This window comes from Octopus bimaculoides, chromosome 4, assembly GCF_046866305.1.
Source record: "Octopus bimaculoides isolate indiv1 chromosome 4, ASM4686630v1, whole genome shotgun sequence".
NCBI lineage: Eukaryota > Metazoa > Mollusca > Cephalopoda > Octopoda > Octopodidae > Octopus > Octopus bimaculoides.
The window spans coordinates 56,613,296-56,635,421 of NC_142931.1; the positions used below are offsets into that span (position 1 = coordinate 56,613,296).

The following is a 22,126-nucleotide window of genomic DNA, read 5'->3' on the forward strand; positions in this document are numbered from 1 at the left end:
AGGAAGAGACAACAGACTCAAAGGAAAAACTGGAAAACCAGCAGCAACAAAAGAAGGTAGCTAGTTGTTCGTGAAAGAATCAACAGCAGAGTGTAGGATTTTCCTATATCTGAAGAACTTACATGCTTAAAAAAACCGGTGTCTGTTAGTATAGTATAAGGTCCAGTAAAGTAAGAGAAAGACAGAAGAAAAAAAATTCTAAAAGAAATTCATTAATTATAATATATTTATAATTATATATATATATATCAAAGGATAAAACTTGAGTTAGCAAAGGGACATCATCACTAACAACAATAACAAGAACAACACCAAAACCAGCAGCAACGAAAATCAAAATCCTCAAGAACAAGAAAAACAGCAACAACAACAATAACTACATCAACAATCATCACTCCATTTATTGCTGAAGAAAATCAGGGCTAGAAACAAGTTTGCCTGTGTAAAGCATTCATCTCACACAGCATGGAGCGGAAAGCCCCTCCAGCTAACGCACAACAGATTCCACCAGAACAAGTAAATAAATCACATTTTCTTACTAATGTTTGAGATTGGGTAGTTGTTTGTAGTGTTTGGAAAAGAAAAAAATACATGAAAGAAAGAAACACCAACTATCTTGGTTCTTAATCATGTTACAACTATATATATATATATATACATATATATATATATATACATATATATACATAACATATATATACATACATATACATATATATATATATATATATATATATATATATATATATATATATATACACACACACATTCACACACACACAACACACATATATATGTATGTATATAATATAATGTAGTTACTGGTCAATTTTGTTTTATTTCTCTACAATTTTCTTCAAATATTTTACTGGCATTTATTTTTCTTACCACTCCATCCATTAATGTATCTCTATGTTACCACATAATTACCCACCAACCTATCTACTGACCTACCCTACTTCCCTAACACATCACCGAAACAACTCTCTACCTACATGCCATACCCATCGAACTGCCTGCCTTTATTTTTGTTGGTGTGTCAACCTAAAAGAGTGAGGGAAAGTAAATATGTGTTAATGAGGGAACCTCTAAGTGGTTGCTGGCTCAACATGCTAGAAAAAGCAACCAAATCCCTCTCTCTCTCTCTTCTTCTCTCTCTCCCTCTCTCTCTCTCTCTCTCTCTCTCACACACACACACACATCAAGCATTTGCAATTTTCAGAAGAAAAAAAAATAACACCCTCAGGTAATGGTAGTACTAGATATATCACTGTCTCAAACATGATGTGACTTGGAGACTGACTTGGAGAGAAACAACAACAATAACCTAGAAACAACATAGCAACCTGTTTTACTATTTATTTGTACACAAACACATGCATACATGTATAATACATATATATACATGCAATTACATTTATATATATATACATAAATTCATACATGCATGCATACATACAGAAACAGGTAGATGAAATTCATAATAAAATCAAATTTGAAGGCAGTGTCCCAAGATGATTGAGACCTGGAGAAGGAAGCAATCCATATATACAGATATAAATGTATATGTATATAATTTATGTATGGTAATGGATATTTATACACACACACACATACACACAAATATGCATGTGTGTGCATAAGGAAGTGGTCTAAGGAAAAGCAGGTATAAGGTGTGGTAATGAAATGGAGAGATGGACACAATGATTGCACACACAGGAAACATGAAAGAAATTTCGAAGAAAATGGAAGAGAAATAAAGTAAATTTGTCAGCACAGTTGGAACAGAAAGATCTAAGATCATATATGTACATATACATGAATGTACATATGTATGTATATTTGTTAGTATGCATGTATGTAAGTTTGTATGTATTGCATGCATGTATGTACATACATATGAATGTGGCATTCATATATACTTTAATGCAAAGGTGTGTATATGTGTATGTATATATATATATATATATATATATATATATATATATATATATATATATATATACAAAGTTTAAAATTTTTACATTTAAGAGAGAGATTTGACGCTAAGGAGAACGATCCCTAAGGAGTCTAATTTAGATTTTTTTGCGGTGAAATCTCCTGCTATATTGGTAACGATTACATAGTTTACTATGAAAATTATATATATATATATATATATATATATATATATATATATATATATATATATATGTACATATACATACTTAATATATATATATATGTACCTCTTTATCAACTTCTATACTGTATCCTTTCTAAATCCCCTTGCTCATTCTTCTCTCTGCCTGTTACTTCTACCAACTTCATCCTTATCTAAATATTTATACACCTTCTTATTTAACTAAATGTGTTTCTCCACTAGCCTTTCTGCCGGTTCGAAGTGAAGTGTATTTATTTCGGTGCCAAACCAGTGTAGTGTATGTGTATGATAGTGAATTAGATTATGTGGAGTGTGTATATTTGTGTATATATTTATGTATGAGAACCAGCTTAATTTATTATTCATACTGAATTTTTTCATTCAAATATGTATCGGTCTGAGTATCCTTTCCTTTTAAGTACTCTCATAATATCCTAATTGCTTTTTCTCATATACATACATACGTTCATACATACATATATACACACACACACAAACACATGCATATATATACATATATATATATACATATATATGCATGTATGTATGTATATGTATATATGTATGTATATATATATATGTATGTATATATATATATATATATATATATATATATATATATATATATATATATATATATATATATATATACATATATATGAGTGCAATGCATCTTCTAGCAGTAACAGGTGTAAGCTAATGAAATTCATTACATAATTTCTTGTTCCCTTGTCATTTATTTAATTTCTTATTATACTCTGTACTTGTATAATGCCTTTTTCTGAAGCATATGTATATTGAGTTCTATGCCTAAGTAATATATACACACACACACACACACATATATATATATATATATATATATATACACACATATATACACACACACACATATATATATATATATATATATATATATATATATACATACATATCCATATATGCAAACACAAACACACACGCATACACACATATACAGAATAGATAGATAGATAGATATACATACAGACAGAGAGAGTGAGGCAGACATAATCAATCAGTAATTTCAATCCAAAGATCCATATTTCTTGTTGGATTTTTGGTGGGTTGGAAAATTACTGTGGGATAAATCCCTGTTTTTATTTACCTCCCAGTAAGTCCCCACTCCCTCCAAAGATGTGCTGCCAGAATAAGCACCTTACTCTACTTTTCACATGTCTTTCGGATTACAGATGACAATAGGGGAATTTCTTTTTCGTCATTGTACAGCGCACTAACGGTCTTCTACTCATTTTGAGTTTTTCTTTCCTTCCTCCATAGATTCACATGATTTAGTTCTCTCTCAATCATTAGTCAAAATATATTAGAAAGGTATATTCAGCTCCGTAATTGTAGTAATAGTAGTATTGTATATCAAATAGCCATCCTTACCTTTAGTAGTATAGTAGTAGTAGTAGTAGTAGTAGTAGTAGTAGTAGTAGTAGTAGTAGAAACACAAAATAATTAAACAAATTTGAAATGTTCGTTGATAAATGAAGAAACAACAAACAAGAATTAGAACAGTATTCAACCAATTATTTTAAGAGAATAGTAAGCAGAACCAAATGTACAAAATACACCACCTGTTTATCATGACAGCTATTAATTACAATTATCTCCTTGCTTACTTTATCATGACAGCTATTAATTACAATTATCTCCTTGCTTACTTTACCTGTACTGAGGAACAGAACCGTTCTTTCAATTTTTAAGCCTGGCAATCTGTAGTGAGAGAAAATTTTTCTATATATACCCTTTTTTTTTCAATGTAAATAGACAATCATTAAATTATTCTGGGTTTATAGGGGATTTTTATTTTGCTTTGCTTTTTGGCTTTTATTGTTATTTTTATGGCTTTTTTTTTTCTGATGTTTGGGTTTCTCCAGTAGTTTGGCTAAGAATCCTTTATGCTTAGTGAAAGAATCTCTAACTGGATAATGACAAAAGTATTTTAATTTTCTACTGACACTGGTAATGATATCATGAGTTATGTCATTTATATGTCAGAATCAGGAGTAAGATGGTGGTTATATGATATATATATATATATGTATATATAGAATATATAAATATATATATGAACACACACGCAGACACACACAAACATATATACATACATATAAATATTGATTTATTCCAAATTCCTCTTTTGTTTTGTTTTGGAGGGGGGCGGGTGACACAGTTATATCAAAACCTAGTCACTTTTAGCTTATATTTGGTTTTATGTCATCAACCCAGAATATATTCCAGTTTACATTTCGTTCTAAAATATACAATGAAATCAAAAAATTTTGTTAACTTTTCTTTTGTTAATTGAGATCTTCGTGATAGATAACTGATTGATACTTAGAATCCAAACTGACAGTGATTTATTGTAGAATCCTGTAAGAGAGTGAAGAAAAGAGATCTATAGAAAGGTTATAACCAAAAAAAAAAAGCCTTTCACTAGCAGCAAATTTTGGAAAGAATTAATCAATAGTTTACTAGAAGAGGACTTCTCATTAAAAAAAAAAGGAAAAATTAGTTAACAATGGAGAATAATATATTTTTAAAAGAATATCACGGGTGTAAAAAAGTTTATGATGTAGTGAATGTGACAGTCACTGAAAAAAGCAGAATAGAATTGAAAAAGAATGTAGCAGCAGACTAAAATAATTAGGTCTCCTAAAGAAGAAATTTAACTGTGAGCTCACAATATGGAATCTTCTGTTTTCCTGAAGAGAATTACAATTTGAGAAGGGAAAAAATCAATCAATAGATAGGTGACTGTTTCATGACAATAACTACAACAAAGAATGATGAAAACAATATTTTAGAGAGAGCCTCAGAGAAATATACAGAAATTAATCAACTAGAAATAACCATAAACATACCGAAGAGTCAACTGTATAAATCTATTGAGAAAATGTGCTAAGATAACAAAATCTACACAAATTAGAAATAATGATTTCTTTCAACAAGGTATATGATGGCCTATTTTTGTACGGAAAGTGGTACCCAATATATTGAAAGAAGCTGTGTATTCTATTTCTCATTTTATTGATTCCAAAAGAAATAAAGACAAAAGCAACTCCACTAGCAGCAGCAGTATTTGAACTGAGAACATGGAAGGATGAATGTAAAAAAAAAATAATGATTTCTTATGACTAAGCACAAGACCCTCTTTTTTCATTATTTCTGAGGGAGCTGGCATAGCTAATTGAATCAATCACAATGTCCTTTTGGTGCATATTTTATCAGTCCCAAAGGAATAAAAGGCGAAATATATATCCAGGCAGTGTTTGAACTGTGAACGTAACAGCCTGAAAGAAAAGATTCGATTCAATAAATATTTCTTTTGATTAAACAAACATAAGGTTCAAATCCTGTAGGAGAAGCAATCAGGGCTGCATTAACCATTAAACAAAGCTCATTAAACAAAACCATTAAACAAATGCACATACTTAAGGCACAGTTTTTTTGGAGGTAGTCGGGGGTCTTAGTGCTGGATTTACAGAAGAGTATAAAATGCTAAACTATTTTTAAAAGGATTTAACACCTTATCATTTAAGCTGGCCATATCCAGCCTAAATATTCTGTCCGTTTTATGTTCAAACTGGTCAGATCCAGCATCTTACACCTACCCTACAATTCTAAAAATAAACAATCATATCATTGAAATATCAAAGCTATGAGATAATACATGATTAATTTAAAACAATGTCAATGAATAAGCATTACATTTGACAGTATTACATTACATTTCAATGATAAAATGTCAAAAACTTTTCCTATTATCCGGGTTTTCTCTCTCTCTATCTCTCTCACACTTCATATGCTAAGCCTACATGAGTGGATCTCCATGCCAAAGTCTAAAAATTCATGAGTTTTCATGAGAAACACACTGTTGTGATTTTCTCGTTGTCTTTAAGTTGATTATTTATAGTTTATTTTGCTAGCGTTCTACTCTCCTGAATTTACTCTCAAGGCACAAGGCATAATGAATCCTTTGCAAGGAGCTGATTTGCACAACAATAGAGTCGATGATTGTATTTTAATATAATTGAGTCACAAAAAAAAAGGAAAAGTGAAGAGAAGGGTGGCATTTGATAATCTAGTTTTTAAATATGTCATCCTAAAAAAAAGGACAGAATGGTCATAGTTTGAGAATGTCTTTAAATATGGGAGAAGGTTTGGTTATTGTGTGGTTGAGCAATGTGGTACACAACCAAGTGGTTTTCATGTTCTATCCCAGTACGCAGTAACTTGGCCAAGAATTTTCCACCTTAGCCCCCAGGTTGATCATTATAATTTGGGAGACAGAAACTGTATGAAGACCAGTGGTCAGACTTCTAAACTTGAGTTCTCTTTTCAAAGTGGCCTGACCATGTTCCTTTGAACTTGCCCCCTGCAAGAATATGTGTGTGTGCATGTGTGTGTGTGTGCATGTGTATGTGTGTGAATGTGTATATTTATATACAGTCCCACTGCGTGGCACCTTGGGCAAATGTCTTCTACTATAGCCTCAGGCCGACCAAAGCCTTGTGAGTGGATTTGGTAGACAGAAACTGAAAGAAGCCCGTCGTATATATGTATATATATGTGTGTGTGTGTATGTGTGTGTGTATCTGTGTTTGTCCCCCCAACATCGCTTGACAACCGATGCTGGTGTGTTTAGGTCCCCGTAACTTAGCGGTTTGGCAAAAAGAGACCGATAGAGTAAGTACTAGGTTTACAAAGACTAAGTCCTGGGGTCGATTTGATTCGACTAAAGGTGGTGCTCCAGCATGGCCACAGTCAAATGACTGAAACAAGTAAAAGAGTATGTATCTTTCATCAATACATATCAGCATAGGAGGTAAACAATGGTGGGAAAAATTAGAAACCAGTGCACTTTGAGAGACCCATCACATATGTTATCCACTAGTTTATTGGTTTCCATGCTGATGTTTACATCTTTTGCTGATATGCATCAGTGAATAATATACCCCACCCCCAAACACACACACAGATACATACACTTTCACACAATTATGATGGACTTCCCACCGCTTCCTTCTTCTAAATTTTACACAGAAGGTTTTCCTCAACAAGTATATAGGGGAAAACATTTGCTCAAAGTACCAAACCTTAGAACCATATAGTTGCAAAGTAACATTTTTAACTACACAACCATGTTTCAATCCTTTGTCTACCCTTTTTCCTTCCTCTCACCACAACTGTGTATAAAAACTACAAACCTCACTTGCGCTTGCTAAATATTGAATGCAACACATCTTTTTTACAATCATCTTTCCTCTCCCCTTGGTATTTTTCTTCTACCTTCAATAGAAAAGTTCAAGGTAAACAGGTGGTTTGACAGAATCATTTGAACAGTCATGGGTAACCTGCAGCCTACAAGACTTTCTGACTGGCATGCCTAATGAAAAATTACCCTCAGTTTTTAGTAGTGCAATCTGCCTGTTGAGGAACCAGGTCTCATGGTTCTTGAAAATACTTGCCTATGCTTGTCTTACAGTGTCTAACAAAACACTTAGCAGTATTTATTCCAGCTTTTTATGTTATAGGTTGAAATCCCACTAAGGTCAACTTTACCTTTCAAATTTCTTGAGGTCAATAAAATTAAGAATGAATCCTGGGTGGGTTGATGAAACTATTACAACATTGGATGAAATACTTTTCTGTATTTGATCCAGCTCTTTATGGTTTCAGCCACTGGCCAAGTTATACCAGTCCCAGGATTTTCTTTGAAGTTGGAATAGGGAAGTGAGATTTTCTACTTGGGCAACTGCTGGTCTTCAATAAAACACTTTACCTAAGCCTGCTTCTTCAGAGGAACTTTCCATATGCAGATTATATAAAGTTAACCTTGATTGATAGAGGCCTTGCTAAGTTGAATGTAATCTCTATTAACTTCTATTTGATTCTATATCCCATACTAATAATAAATGATAAAAAAGGGAGGGAGATAATATATTGTTGGATGTTTAAGCAATAGAACTGGTTCATTATATCATCATTATTTCTTAATGGTAAAAACGAGCTGGCAGAATTGTTATCATACTGCTTAGAGGCATTTTGTCTGTCTTTATGTTCTGAGTTCAAATTCCGTTTTGCCTTTCATCCTTTTGGGGTTGATAAGATAAGTACCACTCAAGCACTGGGGTGAATGTAATCAACTTACCCCTCCCCTCAAAATTTGTGCCAAAATTTGAAACCATTGTTTCTTAATGCTGCTACTTTTTTATCCCCGCAGAAGTCCAATTAAGCAAAACCATCCAGCCATCAAGCCATCTTTTCCAGTCACTGTTTCTGAGAGTTCAGGGTATAGAGACCTCAGGTATCTCCTCTGTAGGGTACTGTCAGAAATAACTATCATTACACTTTCTATCTAGGTTCCTAAGCATGACCAACTGAGACAATGGATATTATCCAACCATCTCATTCTTGTTTTGTTGCTAGATGTGCCAGTTGGTTCAGCTTGAGGAATCTATCTTGCTATTCTTTCCTGTGACATTCTAATCACAAGTCTGTAGTACTAAAGCTGTGACCTCACAATATGAAAAAGGAGCAGCTCTACCTGGAGACACTCCTAAATCTCCAAACTATGCACCCTGTTGAGCAATATTACTCTAGAGATCTTTCAGAAGAACCCCATTTCGGCCATTTGTATTCACAATCATACTTTTGGTCATTACCCAACATTCATGACCATAGGTGAGGTCTGTTTCTGTTTCAAAAATAATTAAAAACATTTTCAATTAATCATATTTGACAGATTGATTCTAGCATTAAGTAAAGATTATTTCAATGAAACATATTACAATTAAACTGGATCGAGAAAAGTTAGGTTAGGTTAGATACAGAAACCAATTCAAGCAAAACCATTTTTCTTTGCTGTTTTTTTCTAATATTTTTTTATATCACAATCGAAAACAAGTTTCCAAAGGTAATGATCATTGCTTCACTGCATTCATGATGGTGACAGTGAAAAGGGAGTGTCTGTAACTCAGTACAGAATAAATATGAAAATGATAAATAAATGGGAAGGACATTGCAGGAATGCTTTTGATTATAGCTGTTTGGTTGAGAATGACCTATATTTAATGTTTTAGGGACAAGATATAATTTCATTTGTGCCCTAATTGTATAACATATGTGAGAGCATACTTGCAGAGTCTTGGAAAAAAAAAACCTTCGTTCACACATTTCCCAAATATATTTATGAAGGACTGCAAAAGGTAAGCCCCAAAACAATGGAAACCACACATGATCACTTTGAGAGGGAACTATTTTAGATAACAATAACCAGCTGGTAACATTAAGCAGAGAATATAACAATGTCCTAAGTGTGTTTGGGACCCAACTTTAAAAACAATAATTGCTTGTAAACGTTATCCATGATTATAATAAGCAGCTTAAATTTATAATTTAAATTTCAATTTTATCAATTATAAAACCTAAACTTTTTACCATTTTTATTGCCTTTCCTAACCTAATTCTCAGTAGTAATGTGGTAATTAACCCCACCGATTTTGGGACTTGATTCTCTGCCAGGAAAGTAGTCTGACTTTTTCATGAACTAGCATAGGATATCTACATACTTACTGAACCTGCTAGACCAGGATTGGTTTTTAGTTAATCAGCTGTAATATATGTCTTTCCTACTTTGTTTCATAATGTTACAAATTATCACATACCTCAGGAAATATTAATGATAGTAAATAACTAGCATCATATTCAGTAGAATATTTGCTCGTAATCAATGTAATTTGATATCATAAGGTGTGAGTTTAGAAATTAAAAATTAATAGCAATTATATTAATTCAAACATATATATACACATGTACAGGAAAACACGCATGTGTGTGTGTGAAGTGATGAATGAATTGGCAGAATTGCTAGAGTATCAGTTAAAATGCCTTGTGGTATTTCTCCTGGACCTCCACACATTGAGGTGAAATCACAATGAAATAAACTTTTATTTTCAACCTTTCAGGGTCATAAAATAATGTACTAGTCAAATGTTGGGGGCTCATTTTGTCTTTCTCCACCCCTACCCCCACAACACTCATTTCTCTCTCTCCTCTTTCTCTCTCACACCATCGCAGAATTAACTATGCTGCACTATGAGAAGGCCATAGGAGTCTAATCACACTGTCTGACATAACTGACATAATCAAAAATGTTAAGAAAGCACAGAAGGGCCACTCCAAGCTTTGATGATTGCAGATGTTGTTGATACACGTACACCAATGCACAAACAAACATATATATACAAATACATGCTTACATACACACATACATACATATATATATAGATATCTTTAAAATTTGTTTATGGTAAGATTTTGAATATGCAAATAAAGCTCCTATTTCATTATGCCAGCCACCATCTAATGATGCTGACTAGTGAGCCAGTTTTTCTGGGCTGCATCAAGTTATACTGATATAATGTAGGATATATATAATAATAATAACAATAATCCTAAGATAAAATTCATAAACATTTAATGCATCACTACGCATGTTTCCACAAATCACATTACTTTTAAGATCACAGTCCAAACTCCTTGGATGATTACAGTGTAGCCCATAAAATCCATGGGCATCTGGTTGATCATCATCATTGATTCATCTCTTCAGACAATATAATGTTAGTGGATGACCACTGAGGGGTGTTTTTTTTCTCTTTTTACCAGTCCAAAGGTCAAACGAGTTATGTGGGCATTTCTGTGGTATATTTGATGGGGAGGAGTAGAAGGTGATGGGAATACACACACACACACACACACACACACACACACACACACACACACACACACACATATGTATACATATGTACACAAAGTGCAGTGAATAAACTGTCGTTTAAATTACACAAATATGAAAATAACACCGACATCTCATTTTAATAGATATATTTACCAAAATTACATAAAAATATCTTGATATACTAAAGAATAAATTCATTCAATAAAATCGCCATTGGCTTCAACCATGGCCTCCAGACGACTTTGGAATCTCTGCAACTCTTCTGGATGGTCTCTTTTGTTTAAGTTGGTGAATGCTACCATAATCTTTGCCTTCAGTTCATCTTTGGTGTTACAAGTTTTGTTGGTCACTTGTGTCTCTTGCTCAACTGTGCTCCACACATAATAATCAAGGGGGTTGTAGTCTTGGGAGTTAAGTGGCCAGATGTTAAGGGTGATGTGGTCACAGAAATTGTCTGACAGCCATGATTGGGTTCTCCTGCTTGTGTGACATGGTGCAGAGTCCTGTTGTCAGACAAAAGGTCTTCCAGCACTACCTCATCCAGGCACTTGATGTAGGTGTCCATGTTGAGTCTGAGGCTATGTGAGAAGATGAATGGAGGCATAACGTTGCCATCATTAGTGGTCACTCCAAACACTAAGATGTTGACCAGATGTTTGATTTTTATCACTCTCAGAACATGTCCTCAGATTGCACTGTCTTCAAATTGACACCCAAACACTCTTGCGAATGCCAAGCAGTACAGTATGTTGTTTCCAAATTTCTGGTAGAGCGAATTGTGTCATGGTGCTGTTTTACTCACAGATGGTGCCCAACTGACCTTACTATACTGTATAATCAACAAAATCAAAAACAAACAATGTGTATGTGCAAAATTAAAGATATAAAATGGTGATAATTTACCTATCGCACCCTCTGTGTGTGTGTGTGCGTACGTGCGTGCGTGCGTGCAAATATCACAGTCCTGTCTACTAATTCACATATATGTATATATATATATATATATATATATATATATATATATATATATATATATAATGTTATAATAAAAAAGCACAAATCTTGTTAAATACAGCTACCTAGGGTTTCTTGGTCAGAACAATAATTTATTTCACTATTTATCAAGCTGAGAACAAGAGGTGGGTGGGGACAAACAAAGACACAAAGATACAAGCTTATATAACTATACCTTCGTGTCTTTGTTTGTAGCCAGCCTTGATTTCTTTACATCCCTGTAATTTAGTCATTCAGCAATGGAGACCAATAGAATAAATACCAAACTTTAAAAAATAAGTACTGGGGTCAATTTGTTTAATTAAAACCCTATAAGCTGGTGCCCCAGCACGGCCACAGTCCAATGACTGAAACAACAAAAAAATAAATAAATAAAAAAACACATATATGACTTTCTGAATATGTAAAGTATAGCCAACTAGTTCAGAAACTATATATATATATATATATATATATATATATATATATATATATATATATATATATATATATATATATATATATATATATATATATATATATATATATATATATATATATATATATACCTATATATATATATACCTATATATATATATATACCTATATATATATATATATATATATATATATATATATATATATATATATATATATATATATATATACCCATATATATATATATATACCTATATATATATATATATATATATATACCTATATCATGTCCAGTACATTCACTATTATCAATTCACCACAAGGAAAGTTCATCATCGTCGATTCAGTTTTTTTTTTGTTTTTTTTGTTTTGTTTTTTTTTTTGCAGTAATGTAGTTTTTAATTATTAATGGTGAGATAATATGGATATATTTTCACAGTAAACTTACCTCATGGTGAACTTTCTTCACAGTGAATTGATGGCAGTGAACTTACCTGTAATCCTCACATACATGCACACGCACATACATGCACACATATGAACAGGTAATATACATACATATTCGTACACTATGTGTATGTGTACACATGTGCAGATATAATGCACACAGATGTTTGTATATTACTGCAATATATCTTTTGCATTTATTTTTACACATACCTATACAGGTATAAGCAAACAAACCATAAACTGTACAAACAGATAAACATCTGAAACAAAATGTCATTTTCTCCACTGTGTATGTGTATGTATGTATGTATGTATATACATGTTTGTGACTATGTACACTTGAGTGTGTGGTGTGTATAGAGTGAGTGTAGAATGAGTGATAGAAACAAAATGTCATGATAAATACAGGCGTGGCTGTGTGGTAAGAAGAGAAGTTTGCTTCCCGGTCAGTCCTACTGTGTGGTATCTTAGGCAAGTGTCTTCTACTATAGTCTTGGGCTGACCAAAACCTTGTGAATGGATTTGGTAGACAGAAACTGAAAGAAGCTTATTGTGTGTGTGTGTGTGTGTGTGTGTGTGTGTGTGTGTGTGTGTGTGTGTGTGTGTGTGTAGGCATGTGTACTGTGTGCATCTTTGTGTTTGTCCCCCACCACTGCTTGACAACTTGTGTTGGTGAGTATGCATCCCCATAACTTAGCAGTTCAGCAAAAGAGACCAATAGAATAAGTACCAGGCTTAAACAAATTAGTACTAGGGTCAATGCATTCAGCTAAAATTCTTGAAGGCAGTGCCTCAGCATGGCTACAGTCTAAATGACTAAAACAAGTAAAAGATAAAAGATAGAAAATAGACAAAGATGTAATACATTCAGCCATATCAAGCCTTGTGGCATATTCCGAATTCTATATTATTTAAGTTAGCTGTAATTACAGAGACAAGAACAAACAGTTGTCTGATAAATATGATGGTAGTCACTCAACACTAAACTTTTAGCATGTCTCTGCCCATTTACACTATTTGGGTTTTGATGTATCCTAATCATGTGGTGACCCTCTTGACCATGCATAAACTCCTATTGCATAATATAAATTATAACAACCCCTGTAGGTATATATACAACTATATAATCGATGCATTTGTAGACAACTCTGCTGCAATGTATATATATTAAAAATAGTATACATTTCTTCATAGAACAAAGTTTCAATCTATGGATGTCTGGGTTATGAGCCCAGCATGCTACTGTGATACTGCTCAGCGAGTAATTATGCAAATATTATATAATGTATTATTTCTTATAGGATCTGTTCTGGGCTACATTACTTCTATTACATCATTCATTAAGTGCTATTCATTTATTATGTTTATTTATTTATTTCTATGCTTTGGAATGTTTCAAATGTATGAAATATAGTAACTGCAAAAATTATGCTGCAACACTGGGATGTTAATCTACTGGCTAAAAGGTGACATTTCACTCTGCCAATACTCGAGGAATCACATTTGACAAAACCACATGCGTAGATCTATGCATTGCCTTTTTCTGGGTGTTTCTTCATTTGCCATTTTCAGATCAGCCAGAAGCAAATCAATTCTTTAAATGTTTTCCCAGCATTGCATAGCAAGCGAGTTTGCTAGTTTAATTACTAACTGAGCTGACGTAAGTTCAGAAAATTTAGACTGATCTCATATTAATAGAATAGAGTAGCTTATATCATGCTTTTAAAAAAATTGGTTACATAATAAAACTTTGACAAAAACAGATTTTAAAATAAGCTGATAGTAGCAGTCAAATAATTGCTTGACTTAATTAAGATTTTCAAGTCTTTTTAACATATTGTTTTTTGTTCTAAGATTTTTATGCTATTTCAAAAAGGGAGATGTACAGTTCTATAAATCTGGATTTTGGTTTGACTTTTATTAGAAAAGGTATTTTGAAATTAGATATTGTCTCTTAATGTTATATGTAAGATTAAAGCAAGTGATTAATATCTCACAAAATGCCTTGTGATATTTGTGTCAGTTGTTTATGTTCTGAGTTTAAATTCTGCTGAGGTCAGCTTTGCCTCTCATTCCTCCAGGTCAGTAAAATAAAGTACCAGTCTAGGGAGGTGGATGGATGGAAAATGTAAGAGCACTGGGTTGTGGTTTGAGGGAGATATGACTGCTATTTTTAGCAGATCAATTGACTATATAAAGATTCTTTCATTGGTTCATAGATACTATAGTTTATTGCTTCTCAATTGCATTTGTTCTGTTCAAGTGACAAGGATATTCCTAGGATTGAAATCACTGTCAGCTACTGTTGTGCAGTATGTCAGCTCAGATCAAGCAGACCTATGAAACATAGCTAGTATCCCCACTGAACATCGAGGTACAATCCATAGATCCATAGCTTCAGATATACCATACTTCTGTAATCATCATCGTCATCATCATCATTTAGCATCCTTATTCCATGGTAGCATGGACTAGGTGGTTTGACAGGATCTGACGTGTCCAAGGACTGCATCAGACTCCAATGTCTGCTTGGCATGGTTTTCACCGTTACATGTTTTTCCTAATGCTGACCACTTTACAGCATGGATTGGGTGCTTTTTCATGTGACCTGTACTGTTGAGGCTGCCATGCAATTCACAGGACTACAGGTCCAGAGGGAAGTAGAGAGGTCAGCTTCATGCTAGGGAATGAGGAGATTACAACAAAAGAGAAGGTTCCTGCACACAGATCTGCATGGCTATGAGTTGAGAATCGTTCAGCACATTCTGACATGCAGCCATAAATTGAATGTGGTGCAGTGTGAAAGCCTATGCATGAGTTGCAGATGACAATGAATAATTAGGTTGTTAGCTTACTGGCCAAAAAAGATGAGAGAATCAGGTTGCTCTCATTGCATCATTCCTTGGAAAACCTAACACCAATACAGGCACCACATGGAGATACCCACCTACTTCTCTCTCTCTCATTCTCTCCCCCCTCTCTCTCTCATTCTCTCCCCCTCTCTCTCTCATTCTCTGCCCCCTCTCTCTCTCATTCTCTCTCATGTAAAGAATGTGGGTGTGTGCTGTATAAGATGATATTTCACTGCCTGACAGTGCTCCTATGAAGTTATCTTCACCAACTTAATGCTCCTTATTAGAGAGAAAAATATCTTTACAAGTAAAGAGTATTGTGAAAGATTGGTAAACTGAACAGGATCTCAGTCTATTATCATAGACACTTTGCCGAGGCAGATGATATGGACAAGAGTTTATGGAGAGAAAAATGAAGCACGCTCATATAGGGCCGAGTCAACAGATCTACTTCTCAGGTACTCCCATACCTACTTTTGCATATTCAATGCCCACTCAGCATATCCTATGCTAGTTAGATATTAACTAAATTGAAAGATATAATTGAATGATGTTTAAACAGACAAAGGCTAATTTGAAATCAATTGTATGACGTTAAATTATAGTATCCAGCTGTTAAAACTATTTTGCTCTAGTTACATATTCTATCATATTTAAAATGATGGCACCACATCACAATATAAGTGATGAGTGGCAGATGCTATTAAGCAAGCATATTATAAGGTAAACATACAAAATAAATACTAAATGTGGCTACAAAAACCTTGAACATTTGGGGTGGGTGGGTAGTTTTTTTTTATATAAAATAAACATGCTTGTTTACCTAAAAGTAAATTGTTTATAAATCTTACAGAATATTTGAATTAGAAAGAAATAGCTGCTGTTGATAATATACCTATGGTCATAAGTATTCCAACCTTGTTCATCTCATCTATTTTACAAGTATAAAGGCGGGATTCAGAAGAAATTTGACTGCTATTTCATGGTAGCAGAGTCATCACATGGAGGTTTCCTTAGTGGCTCAGGGAAGAAATAGTATAGCAGTGAGTTGAATGCACACATCTGATTGAAAGTAGAAAACGTTACAATTATTAACCATTAAGAAGGTGGTGAATTGGCAGGTCAGCACTATTGGAGCATTGGACAAAATGCTTTGAAGTATTTGTCCCAGCTCTTTTACATCATGAAATCAAACACCGCTAAGCTCACTTCACTTATCATCTCTCTGGGATTGATAAAATACAGTACCAGTATACCAGTCAGGTACTGGGATTATACTGGGGCTAATATAACTGGCTAACTTCCTTCCCTCACAATTGTTGGCTTTATACCTAAATTAGAAACAGTTAACAACCATTATTTAAGGTGTTGCACTCACGATTGCAAGATTATGCTATTGATTCCCATATTGGGTGATGCATTGTGCTCTTGAGCAAAACACTTCATTTGATGTTACTCCAGTTCACTCAGCTGTAAATGAGTAACCCTGCAATGGACGGATGTCATATTAAGGGGAAAAGTTGTGATCTCAATCACTTATATGCCATGGAAACCAGGTAATTGGCACTAGGGCTCAAAACAGTACTTACTACTAATAACCATTATATATTGATTAAATCAGATATGATAGGTTTTATTCTTGGAAAATAAAGATTTAATATGGAAAGATATACATTGAAAGATTCCTTGTATTCCTTTCTATGTTATGTGTCAGGATCAGGAATTCATGAGTTTGAATTCCTAAAATGATATGGTTAACATTGAGAAATATAATGAAATAGCTACCAATCTATTATAAAGAATCTACTGGATTTGATGTGCTGGATGTGGTCCACTTTTGAATCATCATCATCATCATTTAGCATCCATTTTCCATGCTGACTTGGGTTACACAGTTTGACTGGAACTGGTAAGCCAGAGAGCTGTACCAGGCTCATCTGGTTTGGCTTATTTTCAATGGTTGGATGCCCTTCCTAACACCAAACACTCCAAGAGTGTAGTGGGTTCCTTTGATGTGTCAACAACACAGGTGCCTTTTACATGTCACCGACACTGACCACAATTATGATTTCATATGTTTGAATAATTACATCAACAGAAAACATTTAGATAGGTGACCTTTGTGTCCTTATATTTTAATGATTTAGTCAAATAAGTAAGAGAAACACTCAAAATCCATTTCAGGGCCTTTGAAACTGGTGGGAAGAATTCATCCTCAGACAGCAATTCAGATTAAATACATTCCTGCCAATCTAGGCAGTGAATTGACAGTCATCATATGAATAACAAACAGAATGCTTTGCAATATTTGTTCCAACTCTGTGAGTTCAAATCCACCAAAGTCAACTTTACTTTTTATCCTTTTGGGGTTAAAATAAAACAATGCCAATCCAAAACTGAGGATTGAGGAAATGGTAAGATTGCTGGACCAGATACCTTGTAGTATTTGTTCTGGTTCTTTGAGTTTTGAGTGGAAATCCTACCATGGCATATTTTGGTGGTAGACTGAACCCAGCACCTGGTTTAACCCCTCCAGCTGACACCTTAGGTGCCTTTGGCAGAGTCTGCTCTGTAGCAAGAATTTGAGCCAAATTTCTAGTTTGAGGATACCTTCCTCTCACCAACATCTATAAAGTTTAATAGGCATCACCTTCCTGCTTCATTAAAAGATAAAAAATAATCCACCACCCTAAATTGGTACTTTATTCCATTGACCCAAGGAAGACGAGAGATAAAGTTGACTTCTGTAAGATTTGAACTTGAAGTGCAAAAAGCAAACACAAATACTGAAAGGCTTTCTGTCCTGACACTTGATGACCCTACCAATTTGCTATGTTGCTGGAGAGATTTATCTGGGACAATAAGATACAAAACTAAATACATTACAATGTTTACTTTTACAACTATTGTCTCTAAGGTCATATTCTAAGATGGTCAACTTTGTCATTTTTAGCACCAAATCAGTACTGATGAAACAGATCTATGAGTCAAAGGCATTCCAGCCATGACCATCCTCTTTATTTTTTTTGTATTTTTGTATACCTACATTGACACTGTTCAGTGAGTTACTTTTTTTTTTATTAACGATGCAATGTAATTTGAAGGAATCTAGCTGCTATTTCTAACAGTATCCCTAGAGAAACTTCCATTAGCTAAATTTTGGTTTTCATCCTTCTGGTGTTTAAGTAAAATAGCAGCAATATATACAAGTTTAGCAAAAAATTTTAAGTATAATATAGTATCGATAGAAATATATCTTGGCAGAATAAACTAAGCATCTTCTTAACATACATTGTTGTACAAATCATAATTGAGTTTCCACATGGATTCAAAATCTATTTTCATATGAATTCTCAAGTGTAAATGTTCATATCTGTAAAATAATGATTCTTTCTACAACTTACACACTATCTTATAACTTTATTAATCAGAAAATATTTAGTACAGTCTTTAGAGAGGTTGAAATGAACAAATAGTAGCAGAAAATAACTTAAATGATTTCTGACTATATGTCTAATAAAATACAGTATCTACCACCCTTTACTGGAGAGAGAGGGGGAAGAAGGTATCCCTAAACTGGAAGCTTCACTCAAATGTTTGCTACAGACATGTGATTAGAATGTTGCAAGAAAGAGTTGTAAGACAGATTCTTCAAACCAAGCCAATTGGCAGGAGACCTAGGGATAGACCAAGAATGAGATGGTTCTATAATATCTATAGTTTCAGTTGGTCATGTTTGGGAATACAGCCAGAAACTGTGATGAACGTTGCTCCTGACAGGGCCCTATTGTGCCCGACGACTCTGCCTCCATGGTGGAGGTACATGGCTTAGTGGTTAGGCTGTTGGACACATGACTGCTAGATTGTGGTTTCAATTCCTGGAAGGGCAACAGGTTGTGTTCTTAAGCAAAACATGTTGCTCCAGTCCACTCAGCTGGCAAAAATGGGTAACCCTGCAATGGACTGGCATCCTATCCAGGTGTGGAATATACATACCATGAAACCAGCCCTTATGAGTCAGTATGACTTGAGAGGGCAATGTTACCTTTACTCCATGATCCTTCCAGGAATAATGGGCTGAGAAGATGGATGGCTGAAATCTGGTGTTTGGGGCATAACTTTATAAAGATGTTCTTATGTTAAATTATGATGGAAGAATTTAGCTTAATTAAAAAAAAAAAAAAACTGGCACTCTGTCAGTTACAACGATGAGGGTTCCAGTTTGATCTAATCAACAAAACAGCCTGCTCATGAAATTAACATGCAAGTGGCTGAACACTCCACAGACACACACATCCTTAACATAATTCTCAGGGAGATTCAGCATGACACAGAATATGAATAAGCTGGCCTTTGAATTACTGGTACGACTCATTTTTTCAGCTGAATGGACGGGAGTAATGTGAAATAAAGTGTTTTGCGCAAGAACGCAACACACCGCCAGGAACTGAACTCATAACATAATGATTGTCAGCCAAATACCCAAAGCACTACACTTTAAAATAGATAGATTTGTATTTTACAGTTAAACCAGTGACAGTATCAGATAGGCTTATCTTTCTATATTGATATTCACAAGGAATCAAAATTTTTGTGGACTATATGTGTGGTTAAACAACAGGCTTTACTCTCATTAATGATATGTAATGTAACTTATAAAAATGAATATTGAAAAAATTTTCTTTTCTGATATGAGGTTAACATTCATTTAGAATGAAAATCAAAAGATGAGCACTCTTACATTCTTTTATCAAACTATTGGGTGACATGAGCATAGCAAATTGACATCAGTTTCTTTTAACTATGAAATGTTTGAATAATATTGTAAATAATTACATGAGAAATGCTCTGCCATTGGATTATCAAAAGACAAATACGAGAAAAGAGGGATAGTTAGAGCAATTTTATAAGGTTAAATCTATCAACAGAATTGAAGGTTTCAAACCAATAATAAAATACGCATATATGTCATATATACACGAATACACACACACACACATAAATCAAGAAGATTTTAATAGACTACATGATGTACACTAAAGATTTTTCCCACCAGTATGAATGTTTTTTTTAGAAATTAATTTTTATTCTTTTTAAAATTTCTTTTCTGTTTAAGCTGCTAATTACTTACAACTAACTTTTTGTTTATTTCTACAACAACAAAAAATAAGACAAATTGCTCTCAAATCATACACAAATGTCTTTTAAAATTGGAAAAGATGCATTGGATAATGTTACCTTACACTCTCCTTAGTAGATAGAATAATCATGGCTGCAATGCTTCTGATCACAAGTCTACTTCATCAGGGTTGACTGGGAGCTAAACAAAAATAACCTGCATGCATGCTAACATACATACATACATACATACATAAACACACACACACATACATGCATGCATGCATCCATTGATTGTTCTCTCAAAGCAGTTCAGATGTGGCTGCTAGGACCTACTTACACTCTTTTGCAGGTGTTTAGAGAGATACCACCTGCCTGTCACATGGCTTCATTTCATCATGAAACATTTCATTGAGTGTTTTTCCCTTTTTATTTATGGCCAGTTATTGTATGCAATACATAATATGGAATATTAGTTTCTAGTTTAGGCACTATGCCAGCAATTTTAGGGGAGCTGATAAGTGGATACATTGACCCCAGTGCTCAGCCAGTATTTATTTCATCGACCCCACCGGAATCTGAACTCAGAACATAAAGGCAAACCAAATGCTGCAAAGCATCTTCCTCAGCATGCTAACAATTCTGCCAGCGTGTCACCTGAATGCATAATAGAAATATTAAAAACCAATTGATGTCTGTGCCTGAAGCTTTTTAAAGCGAGGATAGGCTTTGCACAGGGCCAATCTTATTCTTTTAACAACTTATACATTTCAGTTCTATATTTAAGAGATGAGGAATTATGTACAGTATTTTATTTACATTATTTACATTCAACGGATATTTGTCCTCATCTTGTTTGTTGTTAACACAAGGTTTTGGCTGATATACCCTCTGGCTTTCTTCAGGTGTCTTGGAGAAATTTCGAACCTGGGTTCTCATTCCTAAGGCATTCTTCGATGTTATTGTTGTTATTATTATTATCATTATTATTATTATTATTATTATTATTGTTCAGGTCACTGCTTGGAATCGAACTCAGAATCTTGAGTTTAGTAGCCCGTGCTCTTAACCACTAAGTCATATGCCCGTGGGCATATGGCTGTGACCTGAATAATAATAATAATAATAATAATAATAATAATAATATCGAAAAATATCTTAGGAATGAAAACCCAGGTTCGGAATTTCCCCAAGACACCTGAAGAAGGCTGGAGGGTATATCAGCTGAAAAGTGTGTGTTAACAACAAACAAGATGAGGACAAATATCCGTCTAATGTAAATAATGTAAATAATGAACTTATACATTTGCCCAAACGGAAAAAACAAGTTTGCATCATTAAATGTAAATAAAGTCACAG

The 22,126-nt window shown here is 33.8% G+C and overlaps 1 protein-coding gene across 2 annotated transcripts in view; it reads left to right on the top strand.

Moving 5' to 3' along the window:
- The window catches only part of LOC106877900 (dipeptidyl peptidase 4), a 615,183-nt gene that overhangs the window by 345,066 nt on the left and 247,991 nt on the right, over nucleotides 1-22,126 (top strand). Inside the window, exon 1 of one of the 2 annotated variants that reach the window (XM_014926949.3) lies at nucleotides 1-516. This exon is cut by the window's left edge and continues 682 nt beyond it. The exons of the other annotated variant lie outside the window; for it this stretch is intronic. Coding sequence (XP_014782435.1) covers nucleotides 466-516 — 51 coding nt within the window. The 5' untranslated portion in view covers nucleotides 1-465. The remainder of the gene's footprint in view (nucleotides 517-22,126) is intronic. 2 annotated transcript variants of the gene reach the window in all.